Consider the following 15,407-nt stretch of genomic DNA (forward strand, 5'->3'; position numbering starts at 1 on the left):
CTCCTGCTATCGCAACATCTATAGTACACCGTCTTCAATTCTGTCTGAACACCGATTCTTCTCTGATTAAATGATTTAGCGGCTACAGCATTGGTTGCACCAAGTCTTGAAGCACGAATGTTCCACTGCCAAAGCATGATTGGCTTACTCGGTGCAAATGTTGATAAACTCCTGTTCGTTGATTTCTCCATCCTCATCCAAGTCAAACTCGTCAATCATGGCCCTCAAGTCATCATCGGTTAAATTCTCTCCCAACTCCTTGGAGACTCTTCTTAAGTTTCTCAAGCTGATCTTACCAGTATTGTCGTCGTCGAACAACTTGAATGCTCGGCGTATTTCGTCCAAGGGATCACGGTTTACAATTCTCTCCCCAACTAGATGTTAGTAGCACATTCTTCAGCCCTGCTTGCGGACCATACTCGGACTGGTTCTTGTAATTAGCATCCTGTATGACCGTGAGCCTCCATCGCGTATGTTTACGTACCTGCTTGGAAGAAGCTCTCGTATGTTATCAAGTTCCTGTCATCCGTGTCATACTCGTGTATCACATCCAAGACTTCTCGCTTTGTCAAGTCGAATCCGAGGGCTCTGAAAGCCACTTTCAATTCGTGGTAGTCCAAACATCCATCGTTATTCATGTCGAAAAGCGAGAACGCCTCCCGGATTTCTTGTTTCTGTTCATTGAGCAATTCGAGCTTGAGATTTCCTAACGCACGCTTGTTGGCGTTGTTTCCGCTGCTCGACACGGATGAGTTATTCTGGTGTGACATGATGGTGGTGAATTGGTCTCGTAATGTGAAACATTTGTTGATATTTTGTGGTCACGTGCCCGAAGTTTGGGGAAACTTCTTTTCACTCTAGTTCAGCCATCTTGGAGGATGGACACCCAGAAACTGCGATGGGAGTACTGACCCCCCCATAATATTTGAGTAGCTTTCCAAGACGGCCGATTACTTGCAGTTTTACTGCTTTTCTTTTGGCCTTTACCACTCGAGCCAGATGGTCGGAATTGGGCTTCACAGCTCGCAGCACGTGCGTTGCAGGTAACGCGTCTATTACGACCTATGATTCGAATCACCATCTCCATCTATACTTATCATTACATCTCCCAACCCACATGCTCGGCCAGCGTGTGAGCGTAAGAGACGAACCAGGAGTTGTTCGTTTTATCGGTGACACTCAATTTGCTCCAGGCACCTGGTACGGCGTAGAGCTTGATAGAGCCGCTGGAAAGAATGATGGTTCAGTTAATGGCATAAGGTACTTTGATTGCACCAAAGAGGGTATGGTTGGTGTATTCGTTCGTCAGGCATTGGTGAAGCCTGCCAAGTTGGCCAATTCAACCGGCTCCAGAAGCACATCGAGACCTTCGTCGCAATCATCTGATATCAAGGATCTGACTACCAGTACCGCTAGACCTGGAACTTCTCCTGGCCCCGACTCCAGTGATCCGTCTCCATCCACACTTCACAAAATCATTGAAAAATTGCAAAGCAAGCTTCAGACAACAACGAATGAGATCAAGAAGTACAAGGAAACTGTCCAGTACCATAAAGACAGGATGAGCGAACTTGAGGGGCAGGTGGAAATGGTCAGCATTGATAAGGACTTTTTGGCTTCATCTAAAGATGAGTTGTCGGCTAAATTGAAGGAGTTACAACTTAAGTATGATGAGCTTAAGACAGACTATCAAATCATGCACGAAGAGACTGAGCTAAACAAACAGATAGAGAACGAAATAAAGTCACAATTTGAAAGCTCAGGGACCAATAAGGATGTACAGATAATTCTTCTGCGAAACAAGCAACTCGAGTTGGCGTTACTTAACCTTCAAAAGTTAAGCGAACAGTCGGAATTGACATTACAACAAGAAATTAATTCCTTAAAACAAGAACTTCAAGGTAAACTGGAGATGGAAAGAAATATAATAAGCATTAATAACAAGTTGCGTTTGGCAGAGGAGACTATTCTGTCTTTGCAGATACAACTAGACTCGGCATTGTCACTGGAAAAGATTATAGAGCACTTGAACCTTGAGAACGAACGACTCATAGAGCGAGTTAATTATCTTCAGAAGTCCGTGGATGAATTAACCGAATTGCATGAATTGGACCGAAGCTTAGAAGAAAATCAAACACTAGTGGAAACCGAACTCAGAAATGATTTGAAAAATTTACTGGAAGTGATACGTAAAGATCAGGCTTTGATCAAGGAGCTTGAAAAGAAAAATACCTATTTATCATCAAAACTTAAAAACTCAAGCACGGATCCTTCGATTGAGGAATCAAATACGAGTACTTCGGAAAGATCTGACTTACTCAAAGAGATTGAAGCATACCAACTACAAATTAAGAGCTTAAAAACTACCAGCTTTTCGGATTCAATTTCTTCTAAAATAGCACAATCGAGGGTTAAATTGTTCCAGGAAAGACTCGAGTGGACAGATTTACGTGATGACCACCCCCTCAAGAAAGCTTCACAAGTACTATACATGATCAAGTCAAATATATCCAATTGTTACGTATTGGAAGAGGTTATGGTTATGTTGGAGAAGAACCAAATTGATGAGAGCTATAAAGCATGTTTGCTACATTCAACCAAGACTTTAAGGTTGTTTCTAGAGCTGCTACTTCATATTTGGGAGTACCAATATGAGAATAATGCAGACGAAATGTTGACCATTTTAGAGGAATCAGACATGGCCATAACCTCAAAAATCTCTATGATCAGAGAGTTAAACACTGAGGGTGATACAGATTTGATTGGGAACACGATTACTTCAGTATCTGCACTCGTACGATTTAATTTTGGTATTTCTTCCCATGGTAAGTTCGTCTATGAATTTGTTCTTAATTTTATTGTCATCACTGATGAGATAAGTGGTAATTTAATCCCTAGAGCAAGGCAGAAACTAGATGAGGTGGAAGAGGGAATGGAACTAAGAGAGCTACTTTCCGAGTTGAATCACTCGATCGTTAAGTTCAGCTCCAAATCCAGAGATATTCTTTCAGCTATTTCTGTCAAAAATGGAACTCTACAATTAAAGGATCCCAATTTCAATGTCACGGAGTTTGTGAAAATAGGAACTCGCTTAATTGAAGATTTGTCAACGATCTTGGAAGGGCTAGCAGTGGACAAACTAAATCAGTATTCTACTGTTCAAGAAGTTATTCCTGAATTTACTAGAATTGCATCTAATATCATTTCCGTTGATTACCAATTGTCCGAGTTACCAAGTGCTGTTTTGATTTACGATGCTTTGAAATCCAAACCAGAACTCAAAATTCCAGATAAAGATGATTCCTTTCAAGAATTTCAGGAAGTTAAAACTAAGTACGCAGAAGTGACGCAGAGCTTACTAGAAAAGGACCGGATGTTAGATGAATTTCAACTAAATATTCAAATGCTCGAAGGAAACATGAAATCACTCAACCAGACACATAGCGAGCAATTAAACCGAATTAAGCTGGACTTGAAAGTAGCACAGCGTGACCACCAAGAAAGTAAGAAGAAAGCCGAGGAGCTCATGCTCAAAAATCTTGATCTAGAGGCTGAAATCCAGGGCCTTGTTAAGTCAAATCGTATTTTGGAAAATGGAGATCTCCTAGGAGCATTTGATAATTTAGAATCGGAACAGCAGGCAAGCCAAAAGTTGGAAATGATCGAGGAAATCGTCTTGTTGAGAAGGATGGTACAACAATTCTTCCACAAACAGGCTACTCAAGATAATTATTCATGGTTAGAGAATCCATTAATTGAGAATAAGAAAGCCCAAAGTCACTCGGATATTGTAAGAATCTCAAGAACTTTAAGGGGTTTGGCTCTTAATTCAAAGCCAGTAAAGATAACCCCGACGAACGAATGGGTTCCAAGAACAAGCAGGCAGAGGTTCTTGGCGTTGGGAATATGGGAAAATGCATTGAACTACTCATGTGAGAGGAATGAATTGCTACAGAATTTCTAAGAGGTACAAAGGAACATAGGTAAGGATGGGATAAACAACACTGCCAACTTGAACTTTTCGTAGTGTGTACACGAGTTGGCTAAGAATATGGACTAAAAGCACTGTTGTGTATTACCTTATATTATGGGTAGTTTGGTCATAATGCGACGAGTTAGTAAACTGGTTTTCTCTGTGAAAGTTTTCAATTGGGTTATTAAAATGCAGTAGGGATACCCAAGTCTTGAAACACGGGACTTCATCATTCTTACATTTTTGTGTCAATCCCGCGTTCACTTCACATAATTTTTGGAACTAATAAAAGCCGATTCTAAATAGGCTCCAATATGGAAACATGGTACTGATGGCTCCCAATCAGAGACTGTTGCTTTCAACAGCAACGAGTCAGCCCTCTCTTCCGGAAGGAACCTCAATTTGAATGTCCTCCAATTTTTCTTTCTTTAATTTGGGGTTCTTTGGCCATTTAGTTGCCAAATCGATATTTGCTGCTGGGTGGATGAAATCCAAAATCTTCAATATGAATATATCAATGATCACACACAAAACAAAAAACTTACCAGCTACCAAACCGCAACAATAGTACTTCTGAATCCTAGTAATTAGCGATTCATCGGGCTTCTCTGAATATAAGGAGTTGTAGACGTTTTCTGTGCGTTTGGCCACATCCTCCCAGCTGTACATTTTGGCAACTTCGTCATGGAAGCTCGAAGTATCTATTTTTCCGGATTCCATCAATTTTATAGCTTTATTTGCAGCCTCCACCAACGACTCTTCCTCCGGTTCGGCAAAGGTGGTCATATGTCCAGGCAAGACTTCTGGGATGCCCCCGACTCGAGTGGTAACGACATACAAGCCACACGACGCAGCCTCAACGATGACGGTACCAAACGCTTCCGTGACCGAAGGATGTAAATAAATATCTCCCTTCACCATGACATCTCTCACTTCTTCGTGCCTGACGGATCCCATGAGAGTGACTCTTTCCTGTAAGAAATACTTTTCTCTCATCTGTTCTAGATCGAGAAACTTGGGGCCGTCACCAGCCACAAGGAAATTGACGTCGGGGTTCAGCATGCAAATCCGAGGGATGACGGCCGTCAAAAGATCGGCTCCTTTGTTAGGGAACAATCTGGATATGACCACAATGGTGATGTTCTTTTTTGGTTTCAACGACTTGGGCTTATCGAGGGGGCGGAAATCCTTGGAAATGACTGCGTTCGGGATCACCAGAACATTGGACGGATCGATCGTGGCCCTCAAGACGGTGTTTTCTTTGCATGTGTGCGACACGCAGATGATGTGGTTGGTGTCACTCAAGGTGAACTTCAAGATCTTATTGCCAATAATCGTCAATAGGCCCGCAAACCCGAAGAGCGAGTGGTCTGTGAACACTGTCTTGAGTCCCATTGTTCTGGCATGAAGTATGGCTTCGTGGCAGATGTTGGAATACGACCCATGTCCGTGCACGATGTTGATCTGTTCTCGAAGGTAGATGTTCCGCAAGATTGGTAGGGCCAGAAATAACGACGGAAAGGTCGAGCTTCGGAAAACCGCAACGTATGGGATGTAGTACACCTTGAGCCCATTGGTGAGTGTCCGCACGCCATTGCGGGAGCCGTAGTCATGGGTGATAATGATGACGTTGTGGCCAAGATCAATTAGTTTTTGGGAGAGATGGTGGACGTGGAACTCTACCCCACCAGATTGGGGGTAGAAGAAGTCCGTGACCATAGCGATGTTGTAGCCCATGATGTCTGTTGGAGACAAGGGAGGAGGTCTGTTGGAGACTGGTGGTAGGAGAGTGTTTCGAGTTCTTGAATCCATCACCATGATCGATCACATGTTATCGATCACGTGTTCTCTGTTCAGTGGAGCCAGGATACTGAAGAAGGAGCTAGTGGGATGGGCAATCCTGCGAGCGATGCTGCAAGTCTCTACTCGAATAATAATGCCTCTCGACCCTAATTAAACTGAATTACAAGAATCTATTTGAATATATACCTCTTTTTCTTTATTTTTTTAATTATTATATGTTTTATCTTGATCTGATACGGTCAAAACGTAATGATCCTTAGATTAAATAAACTGCATCACTATGGATAACAATAAGGAATGCCCAGACTCTTTAGTGGCAAAATTTTACATTTACTGCATTCTGACCCGGTATGATAGAGCCAACATTGAAAATCAAATCCAATCAGCATTCCTATCTAGTGTCCATTAACTATACACTTATAAATAAGCCTCCCTGGGGAGCGTGGCCACCGAGTTTTTGAAATTTATAGTACATTGTTGGTAGTCCCAATTGCTTTGTTCACAGAGCATCACTCCATATTGCAAGTTCAACTTAGTCTCTAAAAGAATCTTTACCAACACTTCCTGTTGGATTTGATTAAAACTGGACTTGATCTCAGGTGGAAGATCGGCTGTGGTTGGTGTGGGAGCACCAGGAGCACCAGGTGCACCAGCACCAGGAACAGGGGTAGTAGACTGTGGGGTTGGCACGTTGCTTGCTGGTGCACTAACACTTCTGTCCGACATGTTCCAAGCATCAGTTCCAGAAAAGTTTCTGACAGATAACAAATCACTGGCAACAATCATTCCACCGTTTGGACCAGGAATCACCACGAACGTTCTATCAAATGACTTCTTCGAAAGTGGAATCTTCTTTTTGTTGTTGTTGAACCTTCCTCTGGGACCATTGGTGTTCAATGCGTCCAAATTGTCTGGTTGAGCCACTTCCTCGAAGGAACCATGGATGGTGATCATGATACCTCCTAATTGTGGATATCTGTAACTCTCCATGCTGAATAATTCGGGCTTCGTCATCAAATCGTGACGGGTCTTTGGTAATTGAGAGAACAACTTGAAGATTGCTTCCGGTCCAGTGGCAACCCTTGAAGCTCTAACTTTGGCTGAGCTGACACGGGTCAAGTTTCTAGATTGTGGTATGTAGTAACCAAAGTCAGTTCCACTGGCATAGGATGCGTTAGCGTTGGTTTCTATTAAATGAGGATGCGACGAGTCCACTTGCATGGAGAACTGGGATTCGTTTTGGTAAAGAATCATAAGTTCTGACCTATTGGAGTCCCATAGTTTGAAGTAGTTGGCAATGAAATTGGGGGCCATATTTTGGATTTCTTCGTCTTGGAAGAACATAGATGCAGGGGTTCCGAAAGGAAACGTCAAGTTGATTTTCAATGCTTGCTCGTTTCTTATTATTTCCCCGTTCAACACCACCAATCTTGGGAAAATCTTCATTAAATCAATCTTGACATTGCCATTTCCATTGGCCCCGTCATTTATAGGGTTTCCTACCAACAATAATTCACGAAGGTAGTTCAACTTGTTCTTCCAGATCTCGAAGCTCTTGACTCTGCTGAAATTGTTGTTCACCAAGGAGAGATTCTGTAAGGTGGGAAAGGTTTGGGCCAAGGTAGACACTGTAGACAAGTCCTGGAGCTCGTTGCCGGATAAGTCGACACTCACCACGTCCAATTTGAGGTCAGTGGCCACCTTCATCAATGCAGGGAAGAATTTGGACGAGGTGGAGTTTGAATTGAAGAATCCACCCGCATTGACGGTTGGGTCCTGCTTGACGGCACTGAGGTTCAACAACTTGATCTCCGGCTGGTACCTGGACTTCAAGAAGTGCGATAACGCTTCGATGGCATTACCGGTGTTGGGGTTGCTAACACCCATTTTGGAGGAAAACGAGTCCGCAGATGCTGCTTTGGTGATCCGCAAGGACTGGCCGGCGAATTTGACCCCCGACCAGTTCAAGAGGTCGTTGGCCTGGTTCATGGACTTGACGTAACCCTTGAGGATGCCGGTGTTGGGCTCCACCGAGTGGTTACTGACCACGATTTTGCATTTCCTGGAGATGAAATTGATACACTCTTCGGGGCTGGCTCCGTTCCATCCAAGGATCTCCACGCCCACCGAGTTCTGCTGGACAAAATCGTCGACGGCCTGTTGGCTGAAGTTGTTGCGGTTGTTGTATTGGTTGTTGTAACCACCGCCTCTGCCTCTGCCTCTATAACTCATGGCTGGTGATGAAGAAATGTTTTAATTTCAAAAAAGACGTGCGAAAAAAGGTTTGGTACGCCAGCCGCGAGTAGTGTGCGGTTTGGAGAAAAGGTGAGGGTAAGGTGCTATGCTAGAGGCTCTGGGGTAGTCTTGGGGTAATAATCTGCTACTGGATCTCAGGAGCTGCTAGCCCGAGATGATAGCTAAATAGTGGTAGTTAATGCGAGCTAGCATGTCATACAATTGATACTTCTTCCTCTTCGCACGGCGAGCTCTACACTTTTTCACAGCCGACATGGGTACTTTTCAGCCAGAAACTGGTCTACAGAATAAGCTAGTATGTGTTCTATATCGTATTGATATTTGCTATAGCAATGCGACGTATGTATTGATCGAATCGCCTCCATTGCCAATGCCTGAATAGGTGATTTCTGACGTCTTCCACTACCAATTCTGAAAAACTGCAACGCTGGGTGTAACCGTTTACAGGCCTACAAATGCCATTCGTAACGTAATATCATTATTACACAACCTTCCACTGGAAAAATGCCAATTGGGCCGACCGGGTCATCATTGTCCGGTTTCTCCGGTTTCTCCGTTTTCATGCAATGAGCCCACAATGGGGTACTTGTTCTCGAAGTGCTCCTCCCAGCCATCCAACGACTCGATCTCAGCGTCAGTCAAGTCCTTCAAGGTGTCGATGGGCTTGTTAATTGGGGTCAAAAGCTCGGCCTCAAACGAGTTCTTGGCCAACCCACGAGAAGCGTCCCTGCCTGCAAAGTTCTCGTAGGGTCCGCCAGGGCCGTAGAAAGAGGCTCCCTGGCTGACGTTATACACCTTTCCCTTGACTGCTATGAATATTTTGGGATCATCCGTACCGTTGTACTTTTGCAAAGTTTCGGGAGTGAACTTGCCCTCAACAATGGGTTCTTCTCGGACTTCTGGTTCCGCAAATGGGTTGAATACCGAAACATCCGAAAGGGTGTTTCTGAACAAGTACACAATAACTAGCACTAGAAGAATAGTGGTGATCATCTTGCAGAATCAGCACTGTTCACACACAGAATTTGTACCCCAGTGTGCGCACGTGATTGACACTGATGTTGGGAGCACCACAAGGAATATTGTGCAGCAACTAGAGTAGTTGGAAGTGGTGCTTTGGCGGTATGGCAGATGGTTGGGAAGGATTGTTTCTTCAACATTTGCTCCTCTTGTTGGTGGAGCTTGCCAGTCAACAAAACAGCATCAGTAATCTAGCCAATGCGGTTGCGATGAAATAATCTTGCTAGTACTTATCTAAGAATGTTAAGGATTGAACTTTCAGCTAGGTCAGGATTAAGCCTTCGCCAATTTCTAGCAAACGAACTGGAGTCGGGGGTCGCTAATCCGCCTTACTGTGTTCTTGGATGGCTTGTGATTGTGGAGAGGAGCAATTGCATGTGAGAGCATGTTAGAGTTTTCGCAACCACCGCGACTTACATTGTGTCAAGAATCCAAAGTGTCATGAACGTGATAAGTTCACCATGGTACAAATCCTCAAACAGTTCAGCTGCGGTTCCAGCCCTTTTTCGTACATTGGTGCTTCCACATCGAACAATAAAATGGAGCATTCCTTTCGTTTTACTCAAACAGGCTTCAAATTGAACGCAAATTGTTACTAAGCATTCAGTGACCATCAGTATGCTTAATTACAGGGCAAATAGCATTTGTTTGCAATTCTAGAGCCTAAAATTCTACTGTTCACTCAGGAAGGTTGGCACTTTAAACCATGGAAAATCCATAATTCTGGTACGGAGACTTAAGGCCAGGGAAGGAACATCCTCAACCCAGAATTTTTGATTATCCCAGCAGAAGTTTCTCTACCTGAATTGCTGCACTCAGACGCTCTTCCTGGTTGGCCCCATCCAACCTAACCTCGAAGGCCCAACATTCCAGCTTTGCTTGCACAAGTCAGTGTAGGTTATGAACATCACGTGATGCCATATTTCTCGAACTTTTCAATTCATCCAAGTTGATTCCAACCGTAATCACTTCAAAATGGGCAGAGACATCATTTCCTTGGACGATATCACTCCAAACAACATCGGGGTGCTTCAAAAAATCAACGAGGTCAGCTTACCAACCACATATTCCGAACAATGGTACAAGGACTCCCTCGCATCAGACCAAATAGTCAAGCTTAGTTTCTACTCGGAATTACCAGTTGGAGGAATTAAAGCAAAGTCTTTCAACAGTTCAAGCACAACCAACACCTACGAAACCACCCAGCAGTTACAGATCAAAGATCAGATTCCCAACGCAGTCTATATAGAGAGTTTGGCTGTTTTGGAAGCATACAGAGGATTGGGTATCGGATCCAAACTCTTGGAATATGCCATTGAAGAGACCAAAAAAAGGTTTGTTCACGAAATCATTCTTCATGCCCATGTTGAAAACCAAGAAGTCATAAGCTGGTACGAAAAACGGGGATTTATGAAGGGCTCCATAGTTCCTGAATACTACAAGGCCCAAGGATTAAAAAACCCGGATGCTGTGGTTTTGACCTTGAAGGTATAGACTACATAGATAATTCACTCAAGTGCATTTTATTTGCATTTATGTACTCTAATTCTCACCCTCGTCTTCAGTATCTGTATTTATATCCGTGAAGACACTCTCATTATCACTAACATCGTCGTCTTGTTCTTCAATCTTCGATGGCTGAGTACTCTGTCCTCTCAAGGCGGCCAAAGCTCCAGCCAAGGTGTCTTCCTCTGGGTCGGAGATGTCACTTTCGTCATCGTCAGAATCGACTTCTTTCTTTTTCAAGCTCATCAAGGATGGAGGGGTCTTAACTTCCAATTCAACAGGAATGTCAACGTCACAACCGAAGTATGCGTTGTTCTTTAATATGAGTCTGAAATGGTAGATACCAATGTTTTGTGGAGTTGGGACAGCCAAGTTAATTTTGAATGTTCCAATGGTAACATCTTCTCCCTTCTTCCAAGTTTCTTGATCTAAGGCCAAGTTACTCAAGTCGACATTTTCTAACTTGTATGATGTGGTACCCTCCACTAATTTTGCATCCTTCTGTGATAACAAGAAAGCTGTCCACGAATTACGGACATTGCTTGGGAAGAATGGAGAGTAACTATATGGAAGAACTGGTTGTTTTTCGTTGATAGAAGCTGGGTTTCTCATGTAATCCAATGTTTCCTCATCCTTCAATCTGGATTCGTCAATTTCTGGACATGACTTAAGCTTTGGAGACTTGACCAAGAATTTCAATGAGATGTGAGCATTAGAAGCAGGTGTAACCACGTCTTCGCCAGGAACTTTAAATTCTGATTCAAGTACTCTCAAAGAACCAATACTTGCTGCAACGCTGAGGGCAGCTTCCAATTTTGTCTTGTCTTCGATACCTAAAATTTTACCAGCTTCTTCCTTAGAGACAGCGAAAAGCTTACCCAATTTCTTGACACCAGATTTTTCCACGGCTTTTCTATCCACATAAGGCAACTGCAATAATTCTTGATACTTACCTTCTGGCTTGACAGCTTGGATAATCGATTTTTGCAAATCGCAAGCAGTCACGACAATATCAGCTTGTCTGAAGACCACGGCGATTTCAATCAATCCTTCAATCAATTTTGGTAACATGGCCACAATCTTGACCTTCTCGGCTTCCAAGCTTGGGTTGGTCTTGACGTACTCGAAGTTTCTGTTCAAGTGTCTAGCAATCAAATCTCTGACCTGGTTGTAGTCCAAATGCTTAAAAGTGGTTCTAACTTCGTTACTCAAACAAATCAAGTCCAATAAGTCGTAGACAGTGTAGATCTTGGTAGGGTCTCTGTTGGTCAATCTTCTGGTGAATAATCCGGCGGTTTCGATGTGCAAGCCCCTCTTGGTGTATGACTTGACATTGCCCCACCATGTGCCAACAATTGTTGGCAACAAGACACCGATCAACAAGAAATAGACAACGATCATCAACGAGGAGTACTTACCCTCGACCAAGAACTTGGGCAAGGCAATTCCGTGGGAAACATCCTGAGGGCCGTCAGGGTGGCCGTACTTCAAAAAGTTGTTTCTGGTGACCTCGTCAGTCAAGGACTTGTAGGCCAAATTGATTCTGATGAAAGCTGCTTCCATTTCTTGTTTGGCGGCATCAGTCAAGTCCTTTGGGAGCTTGTCAGGATGGAACTTGAGGGATAACTTTCTGTATTTGCTCTTGATGTCTCTTTCACTGGCAAACTGGGACACGTCCAAAATGGTGTACGGGTCGAAGGCGCCTTGCAAGTCGGCTTCCTTGACGAGATTGAGGGCCACGTAGACAAAGGCTGACCAGCCCACGACAATAAACAACAACGACCAGTTGAAGATCTTGGACGACTTCTTTTGAGCCTGGAAACTGTTGATCTGGGCGGCATTTTCCACTGCCACCTCCTGGGATATGGCGCCTTTGATGGAGGCGTTTTCTGACTTGGCGTCCGATGTGCTGCGCAAGTTGTACAAGTACTTCACGGTGACTGGCACCAATATGAACGACAACACAGCCAACAAGAAGAATGGCCATGTTTCGCCCTCTTCGTCATAGGTATATTCAGAGCCCATGGTGTATTAGGAACAGCCGTGTTTGCTGGTCTGTAGTAGGGGGAAGACCGGGTGTGGTGGTTCACGGGTTGTGTCGTTGACGAGAGGCAACAAATCCAGAATCAGTGATGCTAATTCCAGGTTCGAACACTGTGACTAGTACTCGGTGTCTTTATTTCGAGACTGGAGTATTGACGTGTTTGTTACAAAGTGCCACAAAAAGAATTTGCTGAGACCATGGTTGCAACTGGAGGGAGTGCAAGCACATGCTGAACGTGGTGGTGATGCTGGAGGGAGAGTGTAAGCACATCCTGTAATGTTGGATTCTATGTAGTATTACTGTCGCCAAAAATTTTGAGAATTGTGCCTCTAATTATGGCTACCCACTGGAAATTGCAATTGGAGTGGCAGGCTGTGGGAAAAATAGGTGTGAAAATATCCTGAAGCCAACAGCATGGTAATTCCCAGTAATTTTCCAATTGATTCGTGTGTATGTAGCAATTCGTTGAATGAAAAGTCCTACAAGTGATCTAATGTTATAAATGGCTATTTATATGGAGCTGTGAGAGATGTAGTAATTTTTCAGTTGGACAAACTCAATTAGAAGGCTATTATGAACCCACCAAGAATCCTGAAAGCATCAGGCAAGGGCATACCTACATCGCATCTCTAAAATTTCATGTAATTGAAAGAGGGCATAGAAGTAATTTCTCCACTGCAAGGGCAATGCCCTAATAAATATTGAAGCATTTATGCTTCAGGCTACGGCACACTAATGATGATCTTGATTAAACGTAACTAATGAAGTCTAGACTCCAAGAATTAAAATACACTAATGGTGGAACAAACGGATTGGGTTTTCGACGTAAACAATGTCGAAAGAGTCGGCAGCTCCGAAAACGGCCTTGTCCATAACGGAACCGGATGGGGCGGCAATGTACTTGACACCAGATCTGGCAGCTCTGTAGACATTGTCTGGGAATGGGAAGAAGGCATCGGAAGACAAGGCGACGTTTTCCAACTTGGCAGACCATTCTTCTCTTTCCTTTTGGGTTAATGGTTCTGGCAATTCAGCAAACTTAGATTCGTATTCGGTCTTTTCTGGCTCAGTGGTTGGTATTTGACCAGTCACATACAAGTCAATGGCGTTGGACTTCTCAGGTCTCTTGACACCCTTGGCCCACTTGAAGCCCAAAACCTTGGGGTGTTGTCTGAACCACCAGTTGTCGGCCTTGTCACCAGCCAATCTGGTACAGTGGATACGAGATTGTTGACCAGCACCTAAACCGATCACCATACCGTTCTTAGCGTAACACACGGAGTTGGATTGAGTGTATTTCAATGCAATGGTAGCAACGGTCAAGTCAATGGCACCTTGCTCAGTCAACTGCTTGTTCTTGGACACAAATTCCTTGAAAGAGGTACCCTTGATGATGGCGTCGTTACGCTTTTGTTGTAAGGTTATACCGTAGACTTGTCTCGATTCCAATTGGTCTGGGGTGAAGTTTGGATCGATTTGCAAAACACAGTACTTACCACCCTTCTTCTTCTTCAAGATTTCCAATGCTTCATCGGAGAAACCTGGAGCAATCACACCATCAGAAACCTCCTTGGAGATGATTTGGGCGGTTGGCAAGTCAACAATGTTGGACAAGGCGATGAAGTCACCAAAAGAAGACATTCTGTCGGCACCTCTAGCTCTGGCGTAGGCATTGGCCAATGGAGATAAGTTTTCGATGTCCTCAACGAAGTAGATCTTCTTTTCGATGTCAGACAATGGCAAGCCAACGGCGGCACCGGCTGGGGAAACGTGCTTGAAAGAAGCAGCGGCTGGTAAGTTCAAGGAAGCGGACAATTCCTTGACCAATGGCCAAGAGTTCAAGGCATCCAACAAGTTGATGTAGCCTGGGGAACCGTTCAAGACCTTGAAAGGCAATTCACCTTGAGAGACAAAGGCTTGTGCTGGCTTTTGGTGGGGGTTGGCACCGTATCTCAATGGCAATTGAGAGACGTTCTCCGAGTATTGCTTTCTGAAGAAGTCAGAAATGGCAACGTCGTAGTCAGCAGTGTGCTCGAAAGCCTTGAGAGCGTATCTGTTTCTGGCTTGGTCGGAGATTTCACCGCTCTTCAATTCTTCCAAGAAACCGGCGTAATCCTTTGGATCAGACAAGATGGTGACTCTGGCGTGGTTCTTAGCAGCGGCTCTCAACAAGGTGACACCACCAATATCAACTTCTTCGACGGCTTCCTCAATGGTGACTGCAACCTTGGAGACAGTCTCCTTGAATGGGTACAAGTTGCAGACAACGAAGTCAACCTTTTCAATTCCTTGGGCTTCCAAGTCCTTTTCGTCACTGTCCAAGTTTCTGGCCAAAATACCACCGTGAACGGCTGGATGCAAAGTCTTGACTCTACCACCCAACATTTCTGGGGCCTTAGTGATAGTGGAGACATCCTCAACTGGGAATCCAGCACCACGAACCAACTTGGCGGTACCACCAGACGCCAAGATACGAACATTGGCAGCAACCAATCCCTTGGCCAAGTCTAATAAACCTGTTTTGTCGTAGACAGACAAGATTGCTGTTTTAGTGTAGGTAGTCATAATGATATGCGATTGTATACCAAAGAAAGTAGAATTGGTGGAATTGAGCTCCTTGACAATCTTATAGATTCCAGGTCGTGCGCACGCCCGGCTAGAAAAATTTGGTACCGATTATTAGATGGAGTCAAATCTGACTCGGTAGATAACGTCAGCTGACCTGGCAAGATCAAGATAGGGCTGGGGGCAGCCAGTGGCTACGCCCTGGCGATTCCAGGCCTGGCCTTATCACTGGCAAACCTC

At 44.1% G+C, this 15,407-nt stretch overlaps 8 protein-coding genes across 8 annotated transcripts; 2 read left to right on the forward strand and 6 right to left on the reverse strand.

Moving 5' to 3' along the window:
- Positions 1-144: 144 nt before the first annotated feature.
- Positions 145-770, reverse strand: CANTADRAFT_50062 (centrin; the record flags this gene model as incomplete). The annotated part of the gene is made up of 2 exons (XM_020209786.1): positions 145-374; positions 485-770. The coding sequence occupies 2 exons, from the start codon at positions 768-770 to the stop codon at positions 145-147; spliced, it is 516 nt and encodes a 171-aa protein (XP_020065080.1).
- A 347-nt stretch (positions 771-1,117) lies between these two features.
- Positions 1,118-3,964, forward strand: NIP100 (Nip100p; the record flags this gene model as incomplete). Its single annotated transcript, XM_020210591.1, has 1 exon — positions 1,118-3,964. One exon carries the CDS (start codon positions 1,118-1,120, stop codon positions 3,962-3,964), a length of 2,847 nt encoding a protein of 948 aa, XP_020065081.1.
- A 381-nt stretch (positions 3,965-4,345) lies between these two features.
- Positions 4,346-5,710, reverse strand: SPT14 (phosphatidylinositol N-acetylglucosaminyltransferase; the record flags this gene model as incomplete). The annotated part of the gene is made up of 1 exon (XM_020209708.1): positions 4,346-5,710. The coding sequence occupies one exon, from the start codon at positions 5,708-5,710 to the stop codon at positions 4,346-4,348; it is 1,365 nt and encodes a 454-aa protein (XP_020065082.1).
- Positions 5,711-6,091: 381 nt separating this feature from the next.
- MEX67 (Mex67p) lies at positions 6,092-8,008 on the reverse strand (the record flags this gene model as incomplete). The annotated part of the gene is made up of 1 exon (XM_020210889.1): positions 6,092-8,008. The coding sequence occupies one exon, from the start codon at positions 8,006-8,008 to the stop codon at positions 6,194-6,196; it is 1,815 nt and encodes a 604-aa protein (XP_020065083.1). The 3' UTR covers positions 6,092-6,193.
- Positions 8,009-8,079: 71 nt separating this feature from the next.
- On the reverse strand, positions 8,080-9,449 carry DAP1 (Dap1p). Its single transcript, XM_020207520.1, has one exon. The coding sequence runs from the start codon at positions 9,023-9,025 to the stop codon at positions 8,561-8,563; it is 465 nt and encodes a 154-aa protein (XP_020065084.1). The 5' UTR covers positions 9,026-9,449; the 3' UTR covers positions 8,080-8,560.
- A 398-nt stretch (positions 9,450-9,847) lies between these two features.
- Positions 9,848-10,627, forward strand: NAT5 (peptide alpha-N-acetyltransferase subunit). The gene has a single exon (XM_020206769.1). It carries the CDS (start codon positions 10,028-10,030, stop codon positions 10,544-10,546), a length of 519 nt encoding a protein of 172 aa, XP_020065085.1. The 5' UTR covers positions 9,848-10,027; the 3' UTR covers positions 10,547-10,627.
- CANTADRAFT_49976 (protein-transporting protein) lies at positions 10,595-12,583 on the reverse strand (the record flags this gene model as incomplete). Its single annotated transcript, XM_020209780.1, has 1 exon — positions 10,595-12,583. One exon carries the CDS (start codon positions 12,581-12,583, stop codon positions 10,595-10,597), a length of 1,989 nt encoding a protein of 662 aa, XP_020065086.1.
- Positions 12,584-13,334: 751 nt separating this feature from the next.
- Positions 13,335-15,379, reverse strand: ADE17 (bifunctional phosphoribosylaminoimidazolecarboxamide formyltransferase/IMP cyclohydrolase). The gene has a single exon (XM_020207521.1). It carries the CDS (start codon positions 15,165-15,167, stop codon positions 13,395-13,397), a length of 1,773 nt encoding a protein of 590 aa, XP_020065087.1. The 5' UTR covers positions 15,168-15,379; the 3' UTR covers positions 13,335-13,394.
- Positions 15,380-15,407: the final 28 nt, after the last annotated feature.

Source organism: Suhomyces tanzawaensis (genome assembly GCF_001661415.1).
Source record: "Suhomyces tanzawaensis NRRL Y-17324 unplaced genomic scaffold CANTAscaffold_3, whole genome shotgun sequence".
In the NCBI taxonomy this organism is placed as follows: Eukaryota; Fungi; Ascomycota; class Pichiomycetes; order Serinales; family Debaryomycetaceae; genus Suhomyces; species Suhomyces tanzawaensis.

Bases quoted from the DNA above. Each gene is read 5' to 3' on its own strand.
- DAP1 (XM_020207520.1), bottom strand. From the start codon at position 9,025: ATGATCACCACTATTCTTCTAGTGCTAGTTATTGTGTACTTGTTCAGA.
- NAT5 (XM_020206769.1), top strand. From the start codon at position 10,028: ATGGGCAGAGACATCATTTCCTTGGACGATATCACTCCAAACAACATC.
- ADE17 (XM_020207521.1), bottom strand. From the start codon at position 15,167: ATGACTACCTACACTAAAACAGCAATCTTGTCTGTCTACGACAAAACA.